Raw genomic sequence first — 22,345 nt, forward strand, 5'->3', positions numbered from 1 at the left:
TATTTTCACTAGGCTGTATCATTTTACCGATAACATCGTGGGAAAAGTGGGAGAGCTCATTCGTTTATGTATTTTTTTTTGAAGCGACCAATGTGCTAAACATATGTCCTTGTTATTTATATAATGTTTCGTGTTTCCTCCTTACCGATCTGCGCCTTATGCGTTGTACGTCTCTACCTGTCCTACTAGGCAGGTACGACCAGGTAATGATGTTCGTGATGATAAACGTGATGAAAAGAAAGCAAAATGCCACCGTAGTGTTACAAAGCCGACTTGGGCACGCAATCGGTCCAATCATACGTTAGCGCAGCCAACGGGCATAAGCCCAGCGAATCCTCGACAAAGCCTGAGCCTGGAACTGCGCGCCCCTGAGCTTGGACAGGTCAGACAGATCCTCGAGGAACTCCCTCTCGATTTCAGAAGGCATCAACCTGGAGGCCAGACTTCTGAGTGTCTGGACCTCACAGAGCAATAGGCCGTGGTGTGTGTAAGAGGGCATATTGTTATCAACGGGCGGCGCCTCGGTCAGAACACGATCAATGTTGCGGAGAACACGCACAGCCTGCTTGGCCGTCGTGCTCCTGCGTTGGCCAGAGCGTCCACCAAAAAGGCCACGGAAGTACTGGAGGAATCCTATCGACATAATGACTCCCGGCGTCAGACCGACGAGGCCAAAAACCAGCTCCTGGCTCTTCAAGAGGGCGTCGATGCCCGTCATGGCCACCTCCAGGTCAACCTTTGTCTTCTGCACCTGTATGAGGAGAGATCGGACGAGATCTCCACGGACAGCACCGACAAGCGGTTTCCTCAGATCCTTCTCAAAGGCCTTGAGGACCGGCGTCACATCACCTTCGGCTACTTTGGAACGGATCAGCGCAATCTGGTCTTCAGTTAGAGTAGATCCGGTGGCGTCGGCAAAGCGGGGGTTGTCAACGGCGAAATCGACAACCATGCGCTCCAGGCTCTCGCGGTCAGCCTTGAGGCTGTCCCGACTCATGATGGCAATCTCGCTCGACTGGTCGTGTCTGATGGTCTGTAAGACTTTCCGGGAGGGCTCGATAACCCAGTTGAACCAGAAATCGCGTGCCGTTGCGCCAAGGTTGGCAATCCAGTCGAGTATGTCGGCCTGGTGGTTAACAACGAGGCGGAGGATCGTGGTGGACGACACGGTACAAACAATGGCGGGTAGCCAGTAGCGGACAATGGGTGAGGGCTGCCCGTTCCTCCGCGTTATGTCCGCAATGGATTCTGCGTGCTGTGGGAGGATGTTATCGATAATGTGTAGCAAGCGACGGCCAAGGACGGCGGGGCGGTTAATGCTGCCATCAATATCCTCGACGTGGACGGAGAGTTCAGGGTCCTGTTCGACACCAGCAAAAATCTTCTCCTCGAAATCGGCAACGGATTGCTCGACGTGGCAGACCTCCTTCAGGACCATATCCATGAGGACGACGCTGCGTTCCACTGTCCCCTTGAGATCGCTGTGGTCTTGCACGAGTGCCTTGTCATCCTCCTGGACAAACTGGAGTCCTTCGCACATCAAGACACCCAATCCGCAGGCTGTGACCTCTCTCAGCTTTTTCATGGCGGCCTGCTTTCGTCGGGCCTCACCCCTGCAAAAGGCAACGGGGGAGAGGACCTTTCGCTGAATGTTGGCAAAGGACCTCTCCCTGATGCTGTCACGGACCAGGGAATAGAAGCGGCCCCAGCGCTGGGGGAGGAACCCATGCGCTATCGTGGCGAAGTAAGTTGGCGGCGGGGAATTGTGTGTGCGAGTCAGTGTTCTCTGAAATATGTCGAGGGACCAGGCATGGAAACGCCATGGTGACGTCTGGACCGTATAAAGGCTGCTATAGGCATAGGAGCCGAGGACTTCGTCCCAATACCAGATGTGATTGCTCAGCGGGGCTATATGGTCGAGAAAGCTGTTGAGGATGGCCCCATGCAGCTGGACGGCGGCCTTGCTGACGAGCAGCCACTCGATTTCTGTCTCATAAGGGCTCCTGACCGTGACCTCGGTCGGGTCAAGGTCAGATTTGTGGATCCCAGATCTGACGAGAAGTTGCCTGATGTTGCGCACCGGGAGGAGCGGCCGGGATGAGTTTGTGGCACTCAAAGACTTGACAATGCTGAGAAGCTCATCAAGGCGGGGGTTCGAGAAGGCGTCAGCAACAGCGAAGCCCTGCTGGTTCTCACCAGAGGCCGAGCTAGCCTCCTCGGACGATACCTCGGAGAGAACAGGGAGGCGGTCCAGGTAGGCATCCAAGCGCCGTATCTGACTATCAGATGGTCAGTACGGGTCATGGTACAACGATGGGTAAGCAATAGCGATCTGAGGAGCAACAGTCTTGAGCAGCAGGTCTCGTAGATTACCCTAGGGGAGAGAACAGATATGCCCAGCCCCCCGTTGTTCCTAGAAAATAAGGGGATGGGTGATAGAAAGACAGATGTTTCCTGTCATGAGTGGATTTGACTAGGAGTGACGTACTCTGCTACCAAAGAGGCCATGGCGGGAAGACTGAAGATCAACCCGGATGACAAAGGAACCGGGCCGGGGATGGGCAGGGTCGGTGGGGACCACCCGGAACGCCGTGGGAATCAATCAAGGGCGTCAGCCGGGCGGAAATGATTTGTGGCTCCACGAGACGATGGCCGGGTGATGCAGAAGCCGAGGGGGTAGGTAACAGGTATTGGTGGTCCGTGGTTGGCTTGCGTGTGCGTAGCGCGTAGCGCGAGATGTGCGAAGGTTTGTGTGTGCGTGCGTGTGTGTGTGTGTGTGTATGTGTGTGCGTGTGCGTTGAGAAGAGTCGTCGTATTCGGGTACACAAGGCCCGACAGCAAACGTCGGGGAAGAGCCAGGCAACCCTGGAGGTAAGAGGGGAAAATGGAAACCCGCTAATGGGTCATGCGTGGAAATGGGCCGAGTTGGACGGGGCACAGGCCGCAGAGCGACAAGCCAGAAGAATGTGGTCCCAGGGTTTGGGGTCTATGACACCACCAGAGAAGGTTGTCGAATGTTGCTGGGTAGCTGAGCTGACGTATGATGCCACACAAGAGATGAGCCGCGGCAGAGAAGAAGCAGAAGGGCAAAAAGAAGCCAGTCGGTCGGTAACACAAGAGTTTGGTGGAGCAAGAAAGCAAACCATGTACGGAGTAATCTGTACCGGTACCAGGGTCAGTCCTTCCCGTACTTGTACGAATACCTCAGCCAGTACTCGGCATTACGAGTAGTATTCTGCTGGGCTTGGGATCAAGAAAGTGACAGAGCAGATGGCAAATAAATACCAGCGCAGTAGTGAGTAATCCTCTGTACTCTGTAGCCGTCCGTACCTGTAATCTGTACATATTAGTGCGAGAAAAGAAACTGGGGGAATGGGGGGCCTGGAACGATCTCCATTGCCCCTGCCGCACATGGGCAGATATCACTTGTATGTACGAGTAAATGCTGGAGGCAGGTGCCTTGGCGCTCATGCGGGCTGCTCTTGCTTCTTGCCTCACCTTCTTGTCCGCTCTTGCTTCTTGGGTGAAAAGAGCTTGCTCTTTGGGTATCTGCGCTAGAGCTACGGAGAATAGCCTATTACCACCCGTACCTGCCTACTTGTTCGAAAGGAGAAACAGAGGAGAGCAGAGGTGGGAGTACGAGTACGAGACGTGTGTAGCGCTATTTCATCATTGAAGGGATTTCCGTCGTGTTCGTATTGCACCGCTATAGGTAGGTAGCTATCGCGCCGCTCAACAGCTGGTAGTCTGTAAGTCTGTAGTCTGTACGGCGTATCAATACATGCCATAGGTCGAGGCCAGTGGTTTAGTACACATGTACGAGTAGCCTGTAGGTAATATTAGCTGCCTGCTACTAGCTTACTACTACAGGTACAGCGCGTGCGTGCTCTGGCAATGTACATTAGTAACGGTAAGTGATACTCCGTGCAGGCGGGCAGATTGCAGTTATGCGGGGTGACATTATTCCCCGATTCCCATGCGTTCGTACTCGTATCTATGGGAGAATAGGAATAATGTACGTACGCACGCACACACTTCGCTAGTACCAACACACAACACACACACACACATGCAACACACAAATACAGTACAGTAAAGTTTTTTTCCCATTTCCTTAGCTTTGCACAACTCGTCGGCTCTACGTGCATCCGGACCTATGAACTGCACAAGATTAGTGGGTCTTCTAATAAGAAGGAATTGTGCGCCGACCCATGGTTGGTGGATTGTTCACTATCGCCACCTCAGAGTGGGCTGATCTGATCGATAACGCACGGAAGCCGGAAGGTGTGTATTGAACATGGACTCACTTTTTGCCTGCGCCCCCTTTGGCATGTCCCTGAGTCCCTGACTCCTGGGGCCTTTGGGCCTTGGCTCAACCCCCTTCCTCTCTGCATGGGACCTGGTGATTGCCCAATTTCCCGCTTTTGGTTCGCTGTGTACTACAGGGCCATACCGCGCCATACCGCCCCCATGACCACTGTAATTGGTCAGCCCACTTCCCAACTTAGCTGGTGCCCCCCCCCCCTTTACAACGCAGGGCCCTTTTCTTTATGATTATCACTTGTCTTTTTTTTTTGGTCTCCTGTTAATCGAGCTTTAATAAACCCACCCAAGACCCTTTCCCTTCCTCTCCTCCACCCGCCAGCATCCCTTCCAACCATCAACACACACAACCTCCGACGACCTAATTCACCATCCGCGGTCCAACGCCTCTTCAAAAACGACCTTCCTCCTCAGATAAAACACGACCTTCCTCCCTTCTCGGGTCTGTCACAACCCAAATCGGCAACCATGGAGGTGGTGTGAGTGCTCACTCCCCTTGCGGATTCTCGGACAGCTGCAGCTACGCGACCCCCCGACGACGGAAGATCAAGATGGAACTGACCTGTGCAACGATATAGCAACGCGACCGTCGGTGCCCTCAACCAGACGCAAACCTACTTCGACGCATTCCAAGAAGTTTCTCAGTACAATGTCCACCTCAACTACTTTGAGCGCCTCTGGGCCGTACGTTCCTCCTCACAACTCGGACGCGATACCCCCGATGGCGCACGCGCAAATACCCGATATTTACTAACATGATTGCTTTTCTCTTCTACAGGCTTGGTACATGTACATGCAAAACGACACGCTCGCGACTGGCATCATGAGCTTCGTCATGCACGAGATTGTCTACTTTGGCCGCTGCATTCCCTACATCATCATGGACAGGATCCCCTACTTCGCCAAGTACAAGCTCCAGCCTCAGAAGATGCCCACACTCAAGGAGCAGTGGGACTGCGCCGCCATCGTCCTCATCAGCCACTTCACCGCTGAGCTCCCCCAGATCTGGTTCTTTCACCCCATCGCCACCTACCTTGGCATCGCCTACGACGTCCCCTTCCCCCCTGCCTGGAAGATGGCCCTCCAGATCTCGGTCCTCTTCGTCATGGAGGACGCGTGGCACTACTGGTTCCACCGCGCCCTGCACTACGGCCCGCTCTACAGGGCCATCCACAAGATGCACCACACCTACTCAGCTCCCTTTGGCCTTGCTGCCGAGTACGCTTCGCCCATTGAGACCATGCTCCTCGGCCTGGGTACCGTCGGAAGCCCCGTATTACTACTCTTCGTCACTGGTGACATGCACATGTTCACCATGTACGTCTGGATCGTCCTCCGTCTCGCCCAGGCTATCGACGCGCACAGCGGCTACGACTTCCCCTGGAGTCTGCGCCACTTCCTGCCCGTCTGGGCCGGCGCCGAGCACCACGATGTGCACCACGAGAAGTTTATTGGCAACTACGCCTCCTCTTTCCGCTGGTGGGACTACTGCCTCGACACTGAGGCCGGCGCCGAGGCTCACAAGCGCCGCCGCGAGAAGAAGCTCGCTCAGATCCGCTCCAAGAAGGCTCAATAGGTGACGATGACACTATGCAGGCATGGCTCTAACTATTAACTCGGAGCCTCACGTCTGACGCCTGTGCTCAACCGTCCCTGGCTAGTAATGCAAACTTTTGCATGTGAGAAGTATTTGGAATTGGAGATCGCTCTCTTGTGTGAAGAATGAAGAAAAGAAGAAGATATATTTTCCTGATATAATTACTCGACCATCTAGGAAGGGACACAATCAGGAAAGTGTGATGCCAGCATTTAGGGCGGCGTTTGTTTGAGTGTGTGCTGTATTGCACTCGAAGTTTCTATTTTATTTTTTAATTTTTCAGATGTTTTTTTCTTGTACATGGACGGGCACTGGTTTGTTTAGGTGGTCCCGACCCTCTATTTTGGGAAGATATATATATATATATATATATATAATTAGACTCAGCGTCATCTGACTTTTTGTTTGTACATTTTTCTTTGGTACAGTATTTATTTGGCAATGTGGTTGTTTCCAAGCTTCCGGGACAAAACGTGATACCGGCGGCTTTAAACCTGGCACCCTGGATGATTCAATCGACGATGACTTCAACTCACAGTTAGACTCGTGACATGAGACTATCACTATCACCCGCGACAACGCTCATCAGTAGGGGCCGCCGCAGAACTCAGCCGCTCTTCTTGGGAATGCAGCAATCCCCGGCTGAAGTGGTAGCCCTATCGGCCACAGAGCGCACCTCGCAGCTTACAGGCTCGGGCTCCAGCTCTCCAAAGTCCCTGGCGATAGAATCACACGCGGCAGCCAACTCCAGGTCCTTGGTCGACAGGCCCTTGGGGTGATGCGTAGTCCATCGAATAAAGGCTGTATTGTAGACCTTTTTTTTTGGAGGGGGGAGGAGGAACTTCAGGTTAGCTGTGAGGTAGTCTTGAAGTTCTGATACCGAGAGAAACTCTCTCAAGGTGTGCAATCATGTATCTTACATTTGACCATTCGGGATGGTGATTCTTGACTTTACACTGAAGTGAAACAGCCGTCATGAAGTCCTGTTTCCTTGCGTGAGTGAGAGTCAGAGAAGGGGATGAGTGAGATTCGAGGGAAGAAGAAGAACACACCCATGTCTTGGCAAACGTCTTGAATTTAAAACTACGCTCCAGAGCTTCGCCCTCATTCGTGAGTGTCCAGTGTCCACTTAGGAGACTGTCCAGGGACGAAGAGGCAGATGCCTCTTCCGTCCCCTCGGAGAAGCGAGGCTTCTGGGTGGACGAGGACATGGCGCGCGCAAGGGGCGTGATGGCGATACGAGATGTTGCCGTCGCTGCTGCTGCTGCTGCTGCTGCTGCTGAGGTTGGGGATAGACTTGGCACGGAGTGCAGTTGTGACGACTTGAAGAGGCGAAGCATGCCGTTGCACGTTGGGCGAAGCAACTATATCTTGAGTAGATGAACGAGAGATGGATTCAGGTGAAGAAGCCTTACCTACAGTGCCATTTCCATTTACAGGAGTAATACGTGTGTCGCAAGTCGGGGATGGTGTTTTCTTGAATCCTCCTCCAATTGCTAGTCACGTGCACCACCCTGCCCAACGCCTGGCCCTGCGTTCAAAGCTACAAGATAGAAGAATAATGCTCGACTTCTTCTCATCAAGTATCCCTCCTTCTTTCTGCAAAGATGCCTATCTTTCCCGTACGACGCACTCTCCTGACTCCTGCATCGCCGGCCGACTAGTCGTAAGAATATTTGACCGATAAGCGGCACGCGGGAACGGTCTTTCGTGCCTGGCACCCAGCTCGCGCAAATACGTCCAAGAGATCGAGCTTTTTTTCTAATGTCTGTGCCGAGGTGACGGTTCTCCCCTTATCCGCGATGACGGCTCTCCGTGAAGAACCTGGTGGCCTTGGACCTCTAGACGGCTCTTATAGAAGAGCGACATATTTTTTCTTGTCTGGTCGGCAAGTTGGCTATCTCGGAGGTGCCATGGATCCATGACGTGAAGCTACGTCATCAAACTGTTGTCCCGTTGTCCGCTTTCTGGTATTACCTACGGCCTCATCGTCGGCCCTATTTCACAGTAACCAGAGGGAGGGGGGAAAACGATGTATTGCGAAATGTGCTAGCATATTCGCGGAGACGAGTTGCATCATCCACACCTGGGGACATTTGCATGGACCCGAGACTGCATGAATGATCCAATCGGGGTTTGCATTATTCTGAGGTAGGCAGGTAATATTAGGTATCGATATTGATTACATAACTGTCTCCATTCATGTGTATGAAAAGAGGTGCTTCCAACGCCTGCCAGAGGAATAAAACAGCAAAAAACCCCAGATGTAATGTCACGGACGGGCTCGGGGTGCAGGTAGGACGGTGACATGCTGGACGAACCGGTATATTGCTCCGGACAGGCACTACCGAGGTAGCCTGGAGGTCAGGCTCTCTATACAAGACGGTAGCTCATCAGAGCTACGTTCAAGAGTAGAAGCTATCTCTCTTGTGCGTCTGGGCCTACGATAAGATCATGACGCCGCACGCCACTCTCTTTAGGTGACAGATATGCTCGTTGATCTGGTGTAGGCTGATTGATTATTCTTCTCTCAACTCCTCTCAGACTCCCTCCCTCTCCCCCCCTCTCTCTCTCAATAGGAAGTGGAGGGGTAAGTACACTCCCACAGATCCGGGCCTTCAGTCGGCCCGTGGGGCTCGGATTTACTCCGGAGTCACACTCATGATCGCAGATCTAGGGGGGTCCAAAACGTGAGGAACTGACGTCCTATATTGGCATCGTAGGATTCTGTCTATGCATTTCGCACTTTTTTGGACGTTCTCGATAATAATGGGCGTTTTTGCAACGTTCTGTCCATAATCAATAACAAGTCCGCTGTACCCTGTGTTTTCATATTCCATATAACCGACCTGCTGCATTATCATGCATTCATCACCCAAGGATGCAGTCTTCTATATTTCGGTGGCTGCCGTCCATCTTCATGCGCGTCTCCGGCTTGTTCAGAAGCTGTGTCAGCTACGTGGCGGCGCGGGGCCTGCAGCACACAGCGCGGCGACGGTACTAACAATCGATCCACCAACGTCTTCCCGTTCACGAAAGAGCAGGTTGGCGACTCTGTCTCTCAATTCTTGAATAGAGTGGATAGGTTGTCAAGGAGTTGCACACGGCGGATTCGATGTCTGCTTTCTTATGCGGCTGGACAACGATGATTCGGATCGGAATACATCGTCCGGATCCCCATGGCTCCTGTCGTCATTTCCTCATGGGAAAAGATGCAGAGTGAGATTGCAACAATGCGGTATGGCCTTGCCTATAAGATCATCCCTTATAAGATGGAGCGGGAAGCAGTGGTCGATTCAGGGTTGAGTCAGACTCGAAATGCACACAGGTCGAGCGACCGCTGCAATCTTCAGAGCACTCACTATACGAGTACACAGCACCTAGAATACGAGGGTCTGATCATCGAGGACGAAGCGAGTATTCGCAGGAGAGAGTGGACTCTAGAGTCTAAAGGAACAGAAGTATCTTGAGTAGAAAAAACGAGGCGAACAGTAGGCTCATGCTAAGAATAGCATTACCACAGCATCAGTCTGCAACAGGCCCCGTTTACATACCCGCAAGTCCCATCGATGCGTACACTAGTGACGACCCCGAGCTTTCTTCTCCTGTTCCCTAAGCTCCCCAAGCTTAAGCATCAGACATGCCAGCTTTTTATCGCTGTTAACAAGGTTTGATCGTAGCTGATCTGCCTGCTTGGCCATGCTTATCGTGTCGGCTATTTATGTCTCGTTCTTCCCTCGAAATAAAAGCAGATCTATCAGGTACATGTCCTCTTTTGCAACTTCTTCTATCCGGGTACACTGCCGGCCGACCACTTGGGCGAGCAAGTCCGACTGATAGGGGTGCTCAGCAGCTCAACAAAAAGACACGTTTTTTGGACCCGACCGATGTTTTTGCCTCCCTGGGGCTTGCAAATGTGAGACGTGAGAGATGGAGAGATTGAGGCTTATAGTCGGAATCACAATCACGAAGTGGTAACACGAATGTCTATGATTCATCCAGCCAGATAGTAAAAATAGTAACCTAGAAGTAAGAGAGCAGGAGCAAGAGAACAGGTCAGGTCAAACCAAGGCGAGACCAACACGGAACGCTCGGTATTCCATATCCAGGTCACGCATTTGAGGGGTAGATGAGAGACAGAGAGGATAATGGTAGGCGACTGCAGATAAGCCACGTGGAGTTCTTTACTATTCTATTATTGATGTTGCGAGAATATAGTCCACGGAATAAGTCTTCGACCCGGGTTGATCTCACCCTTCAAGTTAATAAACATTGACATGTTCAGTCGGAAGTATGCTGCTTGATGGTGGTAGACTGGTAGTAAGTACTAGTAACCACTGAACTCCAGATGAAACATAGCACGGAGTTTATAGGAGCAGCTTAAACCCCCTCCCCTCAAGGTGCCAAGATATCCACTGAGAGCCTACATGTAAGAGTAAGAGACTGAATGGAAGTATTGAGAGATGGCGCAATCGTGGTGTTGCTGTTGCTGTTGCTGTTGCTGTCTCGACGACCTGATGCACCAAATGTACGGGTATGTACATGTGATATGCCATGTACATGCGATATGCTATGTACATGCTATGCTATGTACATGCGACTATTCGTACGTAATACTCGTATACATGTGCGTGTACAGAGTATTATTCTCGTACGAGTCGAATGAGATCCAAAGCAGAAGGGGATCAGAGGCTCCACCTCCATGCAGGTGCTTCATTATTACTAAGACCTAACTTCCTTATGTAATTAAATGCGTCCTGAGCGCTGATTGGACTCGTCACACCAAGCTGCATGCAGTCACACCTTTTGCTGACAAACCCAAACTCAGCAGGGAGAGGAGCGACCGGCCGACGACCGGCGACGGGGTGTTGCTCCAATAGACGTACGCCCCTCTCCCCCCCCTCTCCCGTCTCTCGCTCCTACCTTTCAGTTTCCCCTCCCCCGTCTGTCACGTCTGGCTGGCAATTACATAAGCCCCTCGGGGGAGCTACCCAAACCGCTTGCTGTTGTTCCCGTTCTCCGTTGTCCCCCCTCCCCTCATATTTGTAGTCATCATCGCCAGCGCGCCCATTATAATTTGCCTTGTATGAATGCTGAGTCAGATCAGTTGCCATCTCTGTCTCTCTGACCATCGCGAACGACATCTCCCGCCATGCAGTCGGCGTCTGCGGACCCTATCTCCAACTCTCAAGGTGAGTTTTTTTCCCGTGGAATTGTTCCCCCTTCATTTGCCCTGCTTGTTCACAGTCGTCGTTGTCGTCGTCGTCGTCGGCTTGGGCTCTGCGAAACGAATTGAGAGCATATCACCACTCCACGACGCGCCCTCACTTATTACCCTTGTCCAAGTACAAGCTTGATGGTGCCATGCTCGGCGCGCGCGCATTTCACTACCACTACCACTATTGAGAGGTCAACGCGACAACGTCGTCTATCGCTCATCTGGAAAGGGCGCGCGTGTGCTCTCTCGTTGACGCGGGGTTGTCGCGACAGCAATGATCTGAGTCGTCTCACACATATATACACATACACACCACACACACACATACACACATACACACACACATACACACACACACACACACACATATATATATATATATATATACATATATATACTTGATACACCCATATATATGTATCCGATTGCTTTACTGTTGCCGAAATATGCGCTGACCCTTTGCCAGAGCAAGACCAGCAATTGCGCGCGCAGGTTGAGCTCTTGCGAAACCACGACACAGGAAGCGCGTCACACTCTCCAGACGGCAGCAAACGTGAGCCAGTTACGGGTGAAGTCACAACATCGGCATCTCCAGACGTATTCGGCGCTCAGCAGCAACAGTCGACGGTACCACCCGCGGAGCAGCCCCAAGGAAACACCAACACGGACCGTCGCAACCTGAACGCAAAGACCGAGCCCGAATCATTCATCCACCCCGATCTTCGCGCCGCGCATGGTCACACCCAGGTCTCCGCCAACATGATGCCTATGGACCCGCCGACGGGCTACAGCCCGAGCTCTTCCAACCAGTCTCCCCCGCCCAACCCAGCAACCCTCCAGAACAACCACCCTACTCAGCAGCCTCCTCACCATGCCGGCAACCTGGCTCCTGCGCCTCCGCACCCGCCCCTTCCCGGAGCCGTGGACCCCGTCTCGCCAGATGGTCGAGTCAGGCCAAAGAGGGAGCTCTCGCAGTCTAAACGCGCTGCGCAGAATCGTGCTGCTCAGGTATGCGCATCCCCTTCATGAAGGAGAGAACCGTCCCCCAACGTGTCCATGTCACGAGTGTGGGCTGACAAACGTGCCCTCATCCAGAGAGCTTTCCGCCAGCGAAAGGAGTCATACATTCGACAGCTGGAGCAGGAGAACAAGACACACCTGGAAATGGAGAAATCATTCAAGGCGGTGCAGTCGGAGAATTACGCGCTGCGCGAGTACGTCATTACCCTGCAATCGAGGCTCCTCGAGGTCCAGGGCGACTACCCGCCGGCACCGCCAAACATCAACCTGACGCAACCTCACACTGTTGGCGGCGAGCCATCGAGGATCAACGACCAGCAGCAGCAGCAGCAGCAGCAGCAGCAGCAGCAACTCCAGCCTCCGCCACCTCCACCTGTACAGCAGGCACCTGCTCCCAGCTCGGGTAGCACGCCCCTCGAGGCCGTGGCCCGCGCCGTGGCCGGCCTCGCAGCCCAGGAGCAGATGAACCAGCACCATCAGCATCAGCACCAGCACCAGTACGACGAGGAGATGAAGGACGACGACCAGTCTGCCCAGGACACGCGGACCGCCGACGAGATCAACCGTCACCTGCAGCAGGCTGCCGTCGCCGGCGGGGACGCAGATGCCGACCGCGCACCGGATGTATAGGCCAACTTTGAAGAGAACGAGAAGCCATCTAACCTGGCTGAAACGAGGCACTTGAGGGAATGACGGCACATGAAGAGCACTTCTCCTCTTCTTCCTTTCTCCAAGTGCAGCGAATGACACCGACTCTTCGCTCCTCATGGCGTACTGTCGGTGTTTTTGCTATGATGTTTTTTCTTCTATCTCTTCGTTTCTTTTTCTTCTATTCCTGTGTCACTTCCCCATGCTATTCTACTGACTACCCGGGCTGTTTCTTGTCATTTGGGAGGACGGTGCGTGTGGAATAATGGAGAAGGGTCGAATTACGGGCGTTTTTCTTCGTTCTTGATGTATTGTGCTATTCCTGTTTGCTATAATGGAGGCTGTTTGTTTCGTTTTGTTTTTGTCTTCTTTCTCCTTCGTTCTTACATTGCTCTTCTCTATTTTCAGTAGTATCACTACTCGTTATTTCTTTATTTACTATTGACTCCGTCGTTGAACCGTGGTGGTACGAGGATGAATGAAGGAGATTCTCTCCCCCCACCTCCCCCCCCCGGGGCCAAGCAGGATCTGTCTTGTATGCCACTTTTTTTGAGATTTCAAGAAAAACATCTTATCTTGGTATTTTTCTTTCTCTCTTCAAGGACCTATTGCGTTTCCATCACCGAGTAACAAGAAAACAAAACTCCCACCCGAATGGAATGATAATTTTTTTGGAATTGAAATAAATTACAAAGACTCTTTCTTTTACACAAACGCGTTGCCCATGTTGTGTTCCTGAAATGATTGTTAGCAAAGGTGGTGGGGGGAAACACGAAGGGGAGAGAAGAGGAGGGAAAGGAAAATAAGAATGAGAAAAAGGAGAAAAAAATGAGGCAAGAGAGGGAATAGAGGAGCTGACCTTGATGTACTCTGCGCCCTTCTCCTGATATTCCTGCCTAGAAATGGTAGCAGCCTTCCAGGCGTCGGATCCGACCCACTGGGCGGCACCCCTCCAGGCGTCGTTGAGGGGGTCGCCCGCCTTGCGGACGGCGAGGGGCGCGTGTGTGGGCAGCAGGGCCCTCAGCTCGGAGCGGATGCGGTCGTCCAGGCCGCGGAAGAGGGTGGCACCTCCGGTGAGGAAGACGTCCCGCACAAAGGTGTCGTGGACGGCGTCGGCGCTGCCCACGGCGGCGGCGAGCCTCTGGTTGAGTATGTTGCCGGCTATCTCGACGAGGCCGGCCTGGTCGACGCCGGCGATGGAGGGGCGGAAGAGGACCTCGGGGACGCGGATGCGCTCGACGTTGAGGTGGACCTGGCTCAGCTCGGCCTGCGAGGACGGGTCGAAGGGCCGGGGCCCGCGGGCGAAGGCGTGCAGCAGGCTGCGCGACCAGTCGGACTGGGCGTCCAGGGTCTGCTCGTAGTCGAAGTGCGGGTCGTACCGGAGCAGGTCCCTCTCCAGCGCGCGCAGCGTGGCCTGCAGGTCCTCCTCCTCGTGCTCGTCGTCCGAGTTCTCGCCCACGGCGATCTGGCGGTACACGCCCCAGTCGTCGTCGTTGGCGCCGAAGTCGTCGTCGTCGCCGCCCCGGCGGCGCTTCTTGGCCGGCGCGTCCGACGCCAGGTTGGCAATCTCCTTCATGCGCATCTGCGACGCCAGCGACTTGCGGTTTCCCAGGTCCTGCTTCAGCCGGTCGCGCTCGCGGATCCGAGCCATGACGTCGGCCCGCTCCTGGTGCCGGTCCTCCAGCCAAGCCGCCAGGTCGTTCTCGCGACGCTCCCGGTCCAGACGCTCCTCCTCGGCCACGCGCGCCTTCTCCGCCTCCTTCTCCGCCTTGGCGCGCGCCCGCGCCTCGTGGTTCGACTTGAGCAGCCGCTGCTGCCGCTTCTGCTTGATCTGCGCCTCGTCCAGCTCCTCGTCCGCCACCTCGAGCAGGCTGAAGTCGGGTGGGGCCTCGTCGTTCTCCTCCGGGTCGCCGCCCAGGTCCTTGGTGCGCGCCTTCTTGACGTTGCGCTCCAGCTCGCGTATCATCTTGTCCAGCTCCGCCTCGTCGCGGATCTCGTGGCTGTCCAGCTGCCGCCGCGTCTCCTTCTTGGTCTCGCCCTCGAGCCGCGCCTGCAGCCGCCGGTAGTACTCGAGGTCGTTCTCCTTCTTCATCAGCCGCTCCAGCCGCATCTTGGCCGCCTGCTCCTGCAGCCGCCGCCCGCTCTCCTTCTTGCGTTCGGCGATACGCTCCAGCTCCTCCTGACTCTTCTGCACCACCACCTCCTCCGTGAAGGGGTACTGCATCACCACGTCGCGGTCCTCCAGACCGGTCCAGTCCAGGTAGCTCGCAACCTCGGTGTCGAAGTCCTGCGACACGTAGAAGTGGTCCTTGATCATGTGCTCCGCCTGCGACACGTTGATCTTGCCGGAGAAGGCCGGGTACTTGAGCCGTATCAGCTTCAGGAGGTACTCGGCCATGTGATAGCCGCCCCAGTTCAGCCGCGTGGCCTGGCCCAGCATGGCCTTGCTGTCGTAGACGGGTATCACGTGCGTGGCGCTGTACGACGAAGACACCACCAGGCCCGTGCTGCCCTTGTTGTATCGGTACGAGAAGAGGGAGTCGATGCCGTAGGCTACCGATGGTGCGCCGTAGCATTCAAAGATGATTTCCGTCATGGCTGGTTGTGTGATGTCTGTCAGTACTCCGAACTTGCTCTGGGCGCGGAGGAAGATGTGAGAGGGAGAGGGAGGGAGGGAGCAGACATTTCCTCGAGTAAGGCAGGTTGGCAACAGCCTCGGTCATGACAATGGGCACATCGATGGCTCCTTCGGCGTCGTTCATGCCCAGCTTGAGAAAGGTGTAGTCGAGGACGTGCTCCATGACGTCCCAGTTGCTGACGATTCCCGTGCCGGCCTCGAAGGCGTTGCGGATGTGGCCTCGAGCCGTCGTGTCGGCGTAGCAGTCGGACCCAGCGAAGGAGAAGGTCTTGCCCAGCTTGCGATCACGATACTTAGCCATGATGGGCGGCAAGGTGAAGCGTGGGGATGAATCGAATGACCATCCGGCCCTGACGGCAGAAGATCCTGGTGGAGTGCGCGCCACGGTCAGTATGCTGCACTGCCGCTGCGCCGTCGAGGCGGTGGCCCGAGAAAGGTTGCGTGATGGCACTCACCATTATCAATGACAATGGCAGCATCGCCCCCTTGGTCGAGGGCTTTCCTGCGCCCTTCGGGTTGGGGCTCAATGTACTGCTCGAAGCGCGTCTCCTTGACGGGGAAGATGTTGGCGGGAGGGTACTTTTTTTCGCCGGGCATCTTGGCCTTTAAGGCGGCATCAGCCGGATCGTCGACGGCCGAGGGCGCCATGACTGCGATGTGCGATGTGCGATGTGCCGATGTGCGTGTGCGTGTGCGAGTAATATGCGGGTTTTCGGGGTTGAACTTTGTAGGCCTGGTAGTTTGTGGAGGTAGCTAGCGAGCGAGCGACGGCGGCTGAAGCAGATGATGTCGATCACGAGATGGGGCGCGAGGTCATTGTTGCCGGGTCGAGTGATGGGCTCTTCTGTGACCAAGAGATATGGAGAAGAATGGGAAAAGCCGACGCTTGGTGGGATGAACTGATTGGGTTGTGCGGTGTCGGCGGTTGGCGGATCTGGTGTTGCCTTTTCCAAGACGAGGCAAGGTGAGACAAGGCAAAGGGATATTATTATTTGTTACGACGTACGTACGACTCGGAGCACGTATTTTACTATTGAACTTGGCCGTACCCATTGATGGCTCCACGTGTGCTGGCGTCACGACACAGATACGGTGTTAGAAGGTAGACCACTAATGACAGGAGGCAGGATCAGGAGAGCCCCGATTCTCTTCGCGTCATTCGTTCATCCCTCTAGAAGCAAGAGAAGGAAGGAATATATACATGGAATCCCCATGACTCTGTAGAGCCATTGAGGGGGCGCGCACACGTCTCCGGTCCCAATACAAACCCCCATCCATATGCTGCTACACTCTACATCTCGTCGACAACGAGGCGACCCTCTATGCAGGTGGCTTGAGATTATCCGTCGCTAGAAAAGGAGTCATCAGCACGGCTGATTCTTCTTCTTCTTCTTATATGCAGGCATAATCAAAACTTACCCTCGAGGTGGAAGAGTACGTTGGACTGGTAATTCTTGAACATTTGCGCTACGAGCTCGACGTTCATGTTTTCGATGTTGATTTCCTGATTTTTTTTTTTGTTGGTATGCGTGTGTTGAGGAATACGGCATAACCGTAGGAGAGGAGAATGAAAAATACCTGTAGGCTCTTGTTCATGACGACGACGGCTTCGTTGAGCTTCTCCTAGAGCACGCAGAGTCATTAGAGACCTTCCAAGAGGCGGGGGGGGGGGGGGGGGGGGGAAGACTGACGACGTTGGTGATTATGCGGGACAGCAGGAGGTTCTGCTGGTGCTCATGTGGGCTCTCCTAGAAGCATCATTAGCGGTCATGACCCGATAGAGCGAGGCCTGGGAGCGTCTACTCACCATGATGGATCGGTGGCTATGATTGTTGATGTGTTGATTACTTGGTGTCTGCTTGCTCCCCGCTGGGAACATGTATGCTAAACTACGAGCATTGATACTTGCAGTGCTAACAGAGAAGCTCGAGGGCAACACACAGCGCACCTGTCACGTTGATGGGAGAATGAAAGGAAACCTCGATAGGATGTATAGCAGATGGGTAACTGATCACAATAATGAATATGGAATTATCTCGTATCATCAAGACTGCACGTCGGCATTGACTGTTCGCCTGCTCGTCATACCAAGGCCGACGTCACGTGCGGGCTTCGATCGTAGATTGGCGCAAATTGCTACGAGTACCAGAGTTGGAGGGAGGTCTAGGCGTCCTGAAATATCGCCTCTCCCATTGAGACCTTTGGATATCTAGCCAACAGACGAAGAGCAGAAGAAGAAGAAGAAGAAGAAGAAGAAGAAGAGAGAAGGGACGACTCATTACACACACCTACACACGCCCACACACGCCCACACGCATACATCCATCATGGCATCAGCATCAGGACCGACCGAGGCCCAAATCGCCCACCAGCAGCTCATAGAGCAACTCGACATCCACTCGATCCACAAGAACTTTCGCAACCCGAGCTGGCGTCCGAACCAGCGACGCAACAAGAACCTCAAGGCCGTGGTAGGCGAGGCTTCACGTCGCGAGGCCTCGGTCATGGCCACTCCCACCGGGAACGCGACACCACCGAGCCGACGCCAGACGGCGAACAGCAGGGGGGCGGACAAGGGCAAGGACGACGACGGCCTATCCACCAGCGGCGCCTCGACGCCCGCCAACGGCAGCAGCAACGGCAACAGCAACGAGGCACCCAACCTCGCACAAGCATCCAGCAGCCTATCCAAGCTCGTTCTGGAGAAGAGCCTGAACAACAACAACAACAACAACAACAACAACAACAAGTCAGCAGGAGGAGCCGCCACCGCCGCCCCGGTAGCCACGTACACCAACATCGAGTCGGCTCCGTCGCTGGCCCATCCCAGACACTACTGCGACGTGACGGGCTTGCCGGCCCCGTACCTCGATCCCAAGACACGCCTGAGATATCACAACAAGGAGATCTTTGGGCTCATCCGTTCGGTACCGCAATCCACGGCAGAGCTGTACCTCGAAGCTCGTGGTGCGCATACGGTGCTAAAGTGAGAGGCCCGGTGGGGAGGGGGGGAGTGTCCAGGGACGCAGACAACTTGTATCGTTACTGTTATTTTAATTCTTTTTTTTTTTTGTATCAAGATTACGAGAGAGAGAGAGAGAGAGAGAAGAGACTGTAAAAAGAATGTTTGACCAACAAAGTCAAGCCTCAACTATGCACCAGACTCCTCTCGGCGAATGGATGGTAGCATGACGCTCCGGCTTAATCGTGATCATGTTCTTCTCCGCCGGCGACAGATTACCGAGACTTGTTGGGGGGGTTTGACGAGTCTCAGTTGCGCAGAGTCTGTACTCTAACGCCGTCATGGCAGTTTTTTGAAGGGGGTTTGGGGTGTATAGTCACGTAGAAGGCGCCTCAGTCGGGGGTTGGGGTTGGGGTTGGGGTTGGGTTGGATCATCAGCAAAGTCAAAGAGTTACATGAAGTGGTAGAAACCCAGCTAATGAGAAGGGAGAAAAGAAAAGAAGATGGAGAAGATAGCAAAAAGAAGAGAAGCAGTAGCAGGATGCATGTTAGATTCCAATTCTCGGTGGTGAGCACATTATTCTTGCAAAATTTCGTTGCTGCTCAGTACCTTGGAAGAAGACCTGTATTAATACGGAAAGAGGTGTGATGTTGATGTGAGGAAAAGAAGAAAGTTTCTCAACTCGAGTACCTGAAGTCTTTTTTTTTTTTTTTTTTTTAATATAAAAAAAAAAAAATGGCCAGCAGCAGCCAAAGCAAGGCATTGTGGGCCCACCCATGCCATCGTCACCCCTCCACCAAATGTTGGACCCCAAGCTTCTTCTTTCAACCCCTTGCTTACTTTGTTACCACGACGTCGCAACACTTCCTCCCCCCCCCCAATCTTTTCTTTCAAGTTTTTTTTTTTTCCTTCAGTTTCTTCCTGTGTCTGTTCCTTATCTACACTTTTTTTTTCTTCCTATTTCTTCTTTCCCTTCCATATTGCAGGATTTATTTGTCGATCGCAATTTTCCCATACAGCCAAGTAACCTTGCCTATCCATCATCATGTCATCCATGTGGCTATCCGACACACAGAGTACGTCTTGCGCGGCGCGCGCGCACTCGCGTGCCCACCAAGCTTGAGAGAGAAGACGCGACAGGAGAGCTAACTGAATGTCTAACTAACAGAGGTGGGAGTCGTCTTCTGCTCCGGTGGTATGTTTTGATTCCTGGCAGGGAGGAGAAGCTCAAAAAGCCGACGCGACAACTAACGAGAATGAAAATGAAAAAAAAAGGTGGCTTCTTCCTCATCGGTGGAGTGATGCTCTTCTTCGATCGAGCCATGTACGTCTCTCTTTTCCTTTTTCCCTTCTGCCCATCTTACCAGAAGAAGGAACGCTGACAACGACACAGGCTCGCCATGGGAAATGTAAAAACGAGTCTCCCCCCTCCCCCCTCCTCCCATCGAACACTCGAGAAGCGCAGACGACGAAATGAGAAGAAGAAAACGAAGGACACGAAGCTGACCATCATCAGATCCTCTTCCTCATCGGCCTGACTATCATCATCGGTCCGCAAAAGACGCTCCTGTTCTTCGCGCGCAAACAAAAGGCAAAAGGGACGGCCGCCTTCTTCTCAGGTCTCATCCTGATCCTCATGCGCTGGACCTTTATCGGCTTCTTCGTCGAGGCCTACGGCATCGTCGTCCTGTTCGGCGACTTCCTGGGCACCATCGCCGGCTTCGCCCGCAGCCTCCCCGTCGTAGGCCCCTATGTCGGCATGGCTGTTGATCGTTCTGGTCTGGCACGTCGCAATGCAGATCTTCCCGTCTAGGTGGATGCCCACACACTCTTCTCACAGACTCTCTCCTTCCCGAACGAACGAAAAAAACGAACGAAAGCAACGACAGCCACACAGAGCCGTGCGCCGAGGGCACATGGTCAATACAAGAAGAAAATGGAAACGAAAAAAAAAAGGAAAATGTTCCCCTCCAAGAGAAACGAGAAACACACACACACACACACACACACACACACACACACACACACAACTTCAAAGCGACTGGGTTCGGCTAGATGGCGCAGGTGGGGATCGGAGTTTCCTCCTTCAAGGCTTCAGGGCAATGGCGTCGCGTCTGTTTCTTTTTTTCTCTCTTCTCTTCCCTTCTTCTCTCGAATACCAGTCCTCGATACTGGCAGGTATATACATATGACGAATGTAATGGTACTTTTTATTCATCTATTGCAGCATGTCTATTACATGGTACATACGTCGCCATCGAATCTTGGGACAACCTTGTCGACGTGCTGTATCGATATGCCCTGCGAGCCTGCGACATGAACCGAGACATGCATACTACTAGAGTAGTAAGTAGTACGCGTAGGTACTATGGGCAGTTGAGATCCCATTGCTTACGAGCACCTACTCGATACCATTATCCACAGGTGTATATGTACAACACAACATGTTAGGACCATAAGTAAAAGTAGTAATATATCTCTCATCCTTCGTCAAAGGAAGACCTCTTTAGATTTCATCTTCTATCCCTTCCGCCTAAGCTGTCGTCAAGCTCGCCAGGGCACGGCTGCTGTAAGCCGTCCTTGTGCTGGTGTGTGGGATCCCTCGCCCCCCTCCTCTTCATAGTCATGACAAGGCCATATTCTGGTTCTCTCTCTTTATTTCCTTTTGGATGTAATGATTTCTTTCTCTTTTTATATCCCCCTTCGTCGTCTAGTAGCCTAGTCCGATGAGGTAGTCGGCGAGACCCTCGACGGTCGAGTTGACGTTTCCGGCGACCTGGGCCTCTCCGTGGTGGCCGACAATGATGGCCTGTTTGGTCTTGGCGATGGCGACACCGGTGCGGCCCTGTCGAGTTGGTTAGCCGTGGGTCTTTACCCCGCAACTACGTTGCCGGCTCTCTCTCCCCCATCCCTCCCTCCGTAGAGGGAAACAAGGACGGGGGGCACGCAGACGGGGGAGATACGTACAGAGCGGGCGTAGATGCTGCGGTCCTCGGCCCTGGCCACGACAAAGCGTTCACCGGTAATGAAGAGACCGTCAGCAAAGGCCTTGTCCTTGGCGGCACTGTCACCGCTGACAATGCTGGCGATGACCTTCATCTCCTCGGGCTTGATCTACATCGTGGCACCTTTTGTCAGCAACTGAACCAGGGTGCCTCCCAGCCGAACGGTCCCCGGAACAGAAGGGGACTGCGGCATTTTGAGAGGATGAAACAGACGGGGGAAGGTCCTAAGTTACATCAAAGCCAGAAGAGGTGGCCCAGACACTGTCACCAGCGACGCTGATGATGGCGGCCTTGTCGATGTGGCCGGTGGCGACGAGGCTACATTTCTCCGGTCAGTACTCTTTTGTCCCTCCTTCGCTTTTGCTTCTACATTTCTGCATATATATCATGTCGGTCGCGTCTCGGGAGAGGGTTGTGTGTACCTCGTGTCAACGTAAGCTGTTTTGGAATCATGGTCAGCCGTCTTTTTGTCTCGCAAGCGATAGTCAAGGTGGGGGGGAACCGGAAGGGAAGGAGGGGTTCGCTCGCTGGCGTGGGTATAAAACTGACCTTGCCAAGACATGGTGAAAGAGAGAGAGAGAGGAGCAGGCTTGAGGATTGGAAAGAGAAGATTCGAAACACGCGACAAGCTGTGTAGAGGTTGCAAGGTTGAGAAAAAAAGGGCTCGCTTTCTTCTTTGTCTGCTGAGGAAGGAGAAGGGGAAAAAAAAGGAGTGCGGGGGAGGGGGTGGGAAGAGGAAAGTGGTTGAAGCTGCGATGTTGACGGGGACGGGAAGGAAGCTGCCCCTCAGCCCACTTGAAAATATTATGTCACTGGCTGCCCGGCCACTGCCCGGACGGGTACCTCGATACACGAGCCACTGTAGCGGCTGTATTACGGCTCCGTCTATGGGTCGTGAAGCGCTGGAATTGGATAGCTGGCAGCCTGCAGGGG

General features: G+C 53.7%; 8 protein-coding genes across 8 annotated transcripts; 4 read left to right on the plus strand and 4 right to left on the minus strand.

Annotated features, from left to right (window-relative positions):
• Positions 1-301: 301 nt before the first annotated feature.
• Positions 302-2,508, minus strand: GMORB2_0547 (nuclear control of ATPase protein 2; the record flags this gene model as incomplete). The annotated part of the gene is made up of 2 exons (XM_035462532.1): positions 302-2,279; positions 2,489-2,508. The coding sequence occupies 2 exons, from the start codon at positions 2,506-2,508 to the stop codon at positions 302-304; spliced, it is 1,998 nt and encodes a 665-aa protein (XP_035325462.1).
• A 2,283-nt stretch (positions 2,509-4,791) lies between these two features.
• GMORB2_0548 (methylsterol monooxygenase) lies at positions 4,792-5,899 on the plus strand (the record flags this gene model as incomplete). The annotated part of the gene is made up of 3 exons (XM_035462533.1): positions 4,792-4,802; positions 4,902-5,007; positions 5,102-5,899. 3 exons carry the CDS (start codon positions 4,792-4,794, stop codon positions 5,897-5,899), a joined length of 915 nt encoding a protein of 304 aa, XP_035325463.1.
• A 628-nt stretch (positions 5,900-6,527) lies between these two features.
• GMORB2_0549 (4a-hydroxytetrahydrobiopterin dehydratase) lies at positions 6,528-7,260 on the minus strand (the record flags this gene model as incomplete). The annotated part of the gene is made up of 2 exons (XM_035462534.1): positions 6,528-6,734; positions 6,973-7,260. 2 exons carry the CDS (start codon positions 7,258-7,260, stop codon positions 6,528-6,530), a joined length of 495 nt encoding a protein of 164 aa, XP_035325464.1.
• Positions 7,261-11,072: 3,812 nt separating this feature from the next.
• GMORB2_0550 (bZIP transcription factor) lies at positions 11,073-12,788 on the plus strand (the record flags this gene model as incomplete). Its single annotated transcript, XM_035462535.1, has 3 exons — positions 11,073-11,112; positions 11,701-12,146; positions 12,234-12,788. The coding sequence occupies 3 exons, from the start codon at positions 11,073-11,075 to the stop codon at positions 12,786-12,788; spliced, it is 1,041 nt and encodes a 346-aa protein (XP_035325465.1).
• An 877-nt stretch (positions 12,789-13,665) lies between these two features.
• On the minus strand, positions 13,666-16,092 carry GMORB2_0551 (actin-related protein 5; the record flags this gene model as incomplete). The annotated part of the gene is made up of 3 exons (XM_035462536.1): positions 13,666-15,404; positions 15,490-15,810; positions 15,900-16,092. Coding segments are annotated over 3 exons (2,253 nt in total), but the record flags the coding sequence as incomplete, so codon positions are not given.
• A 1,679-nt stretch (positions 16,093-17,771) lies between these two features.
• GMORB2_0552 (INO80 complex subunit C) lies at positions 17,772-18,434 on the plus strand (the record flags this gene model as incomplete). Its single annotated transcript, XM_035462537.1, has 1 exon — positions 17,772-18,434. The coding sequence occupies one exon, from the start codon at positions 17,772-17,774 to the stop codon at positions 18,432-18,434; it is 663 nt and encodes a 220-aa protein (XP_035325467.1).
• Positions 18,435-19,452: 1,018 nt separating this feature from the next.
• On the plus strand, positions 19,453-20,220 carry GMORB2_0553 (Got1/Sft2-like family; the record flags this gene model as incomplete). Its single annotated transcript, XM_035462538.1, has 5 exons — positions 19,453-19,483; positions 19,576-19,602; positions 19,683-19,731; positions 19,801-19,816; positions 19,924-20,220. The coding sequence occupies 5 exons, from the start codon at positions 19,453-19,455 to the stop codon at positions 20,218-20,220; spliced, it is 420 nt and encodes a 139-aa protein (XP_035325468.1).
• An 897-nt stretch (positions 20,221-21,117) lies between these two features.
• On the minus strand, positions 21,118-21,729 carry GMORB2_0554 (profilin; the record flags this gene model as incomplete). Its single annotated transcript, XM_035462539.1, has 3 exons — positions 21,118-21,252; positions 21,375-21,521; positions 21,646-21,729. Coding segments are annotated over 3 exons (366 nt in total), but the record flags the coding sequence as incomplete, so codon positions are not given.
• Between the last annotated feature and the right edge of the window lie 616 nt (positions 21,730-22,345).

Source organism: Geosmithia morbida (assembly GCF_012550715.1).
Source record: "Geosmithia morbida isolate 1262 chromosome Unknown scaffold_0, whole genome shotgun sequence".
NCBI lineage: Eukaryota > Fungi > Ascomycota > Sordariomycetes > Hypocreales > Bionectriaceae > Geosmithia > Geosmithia morbida.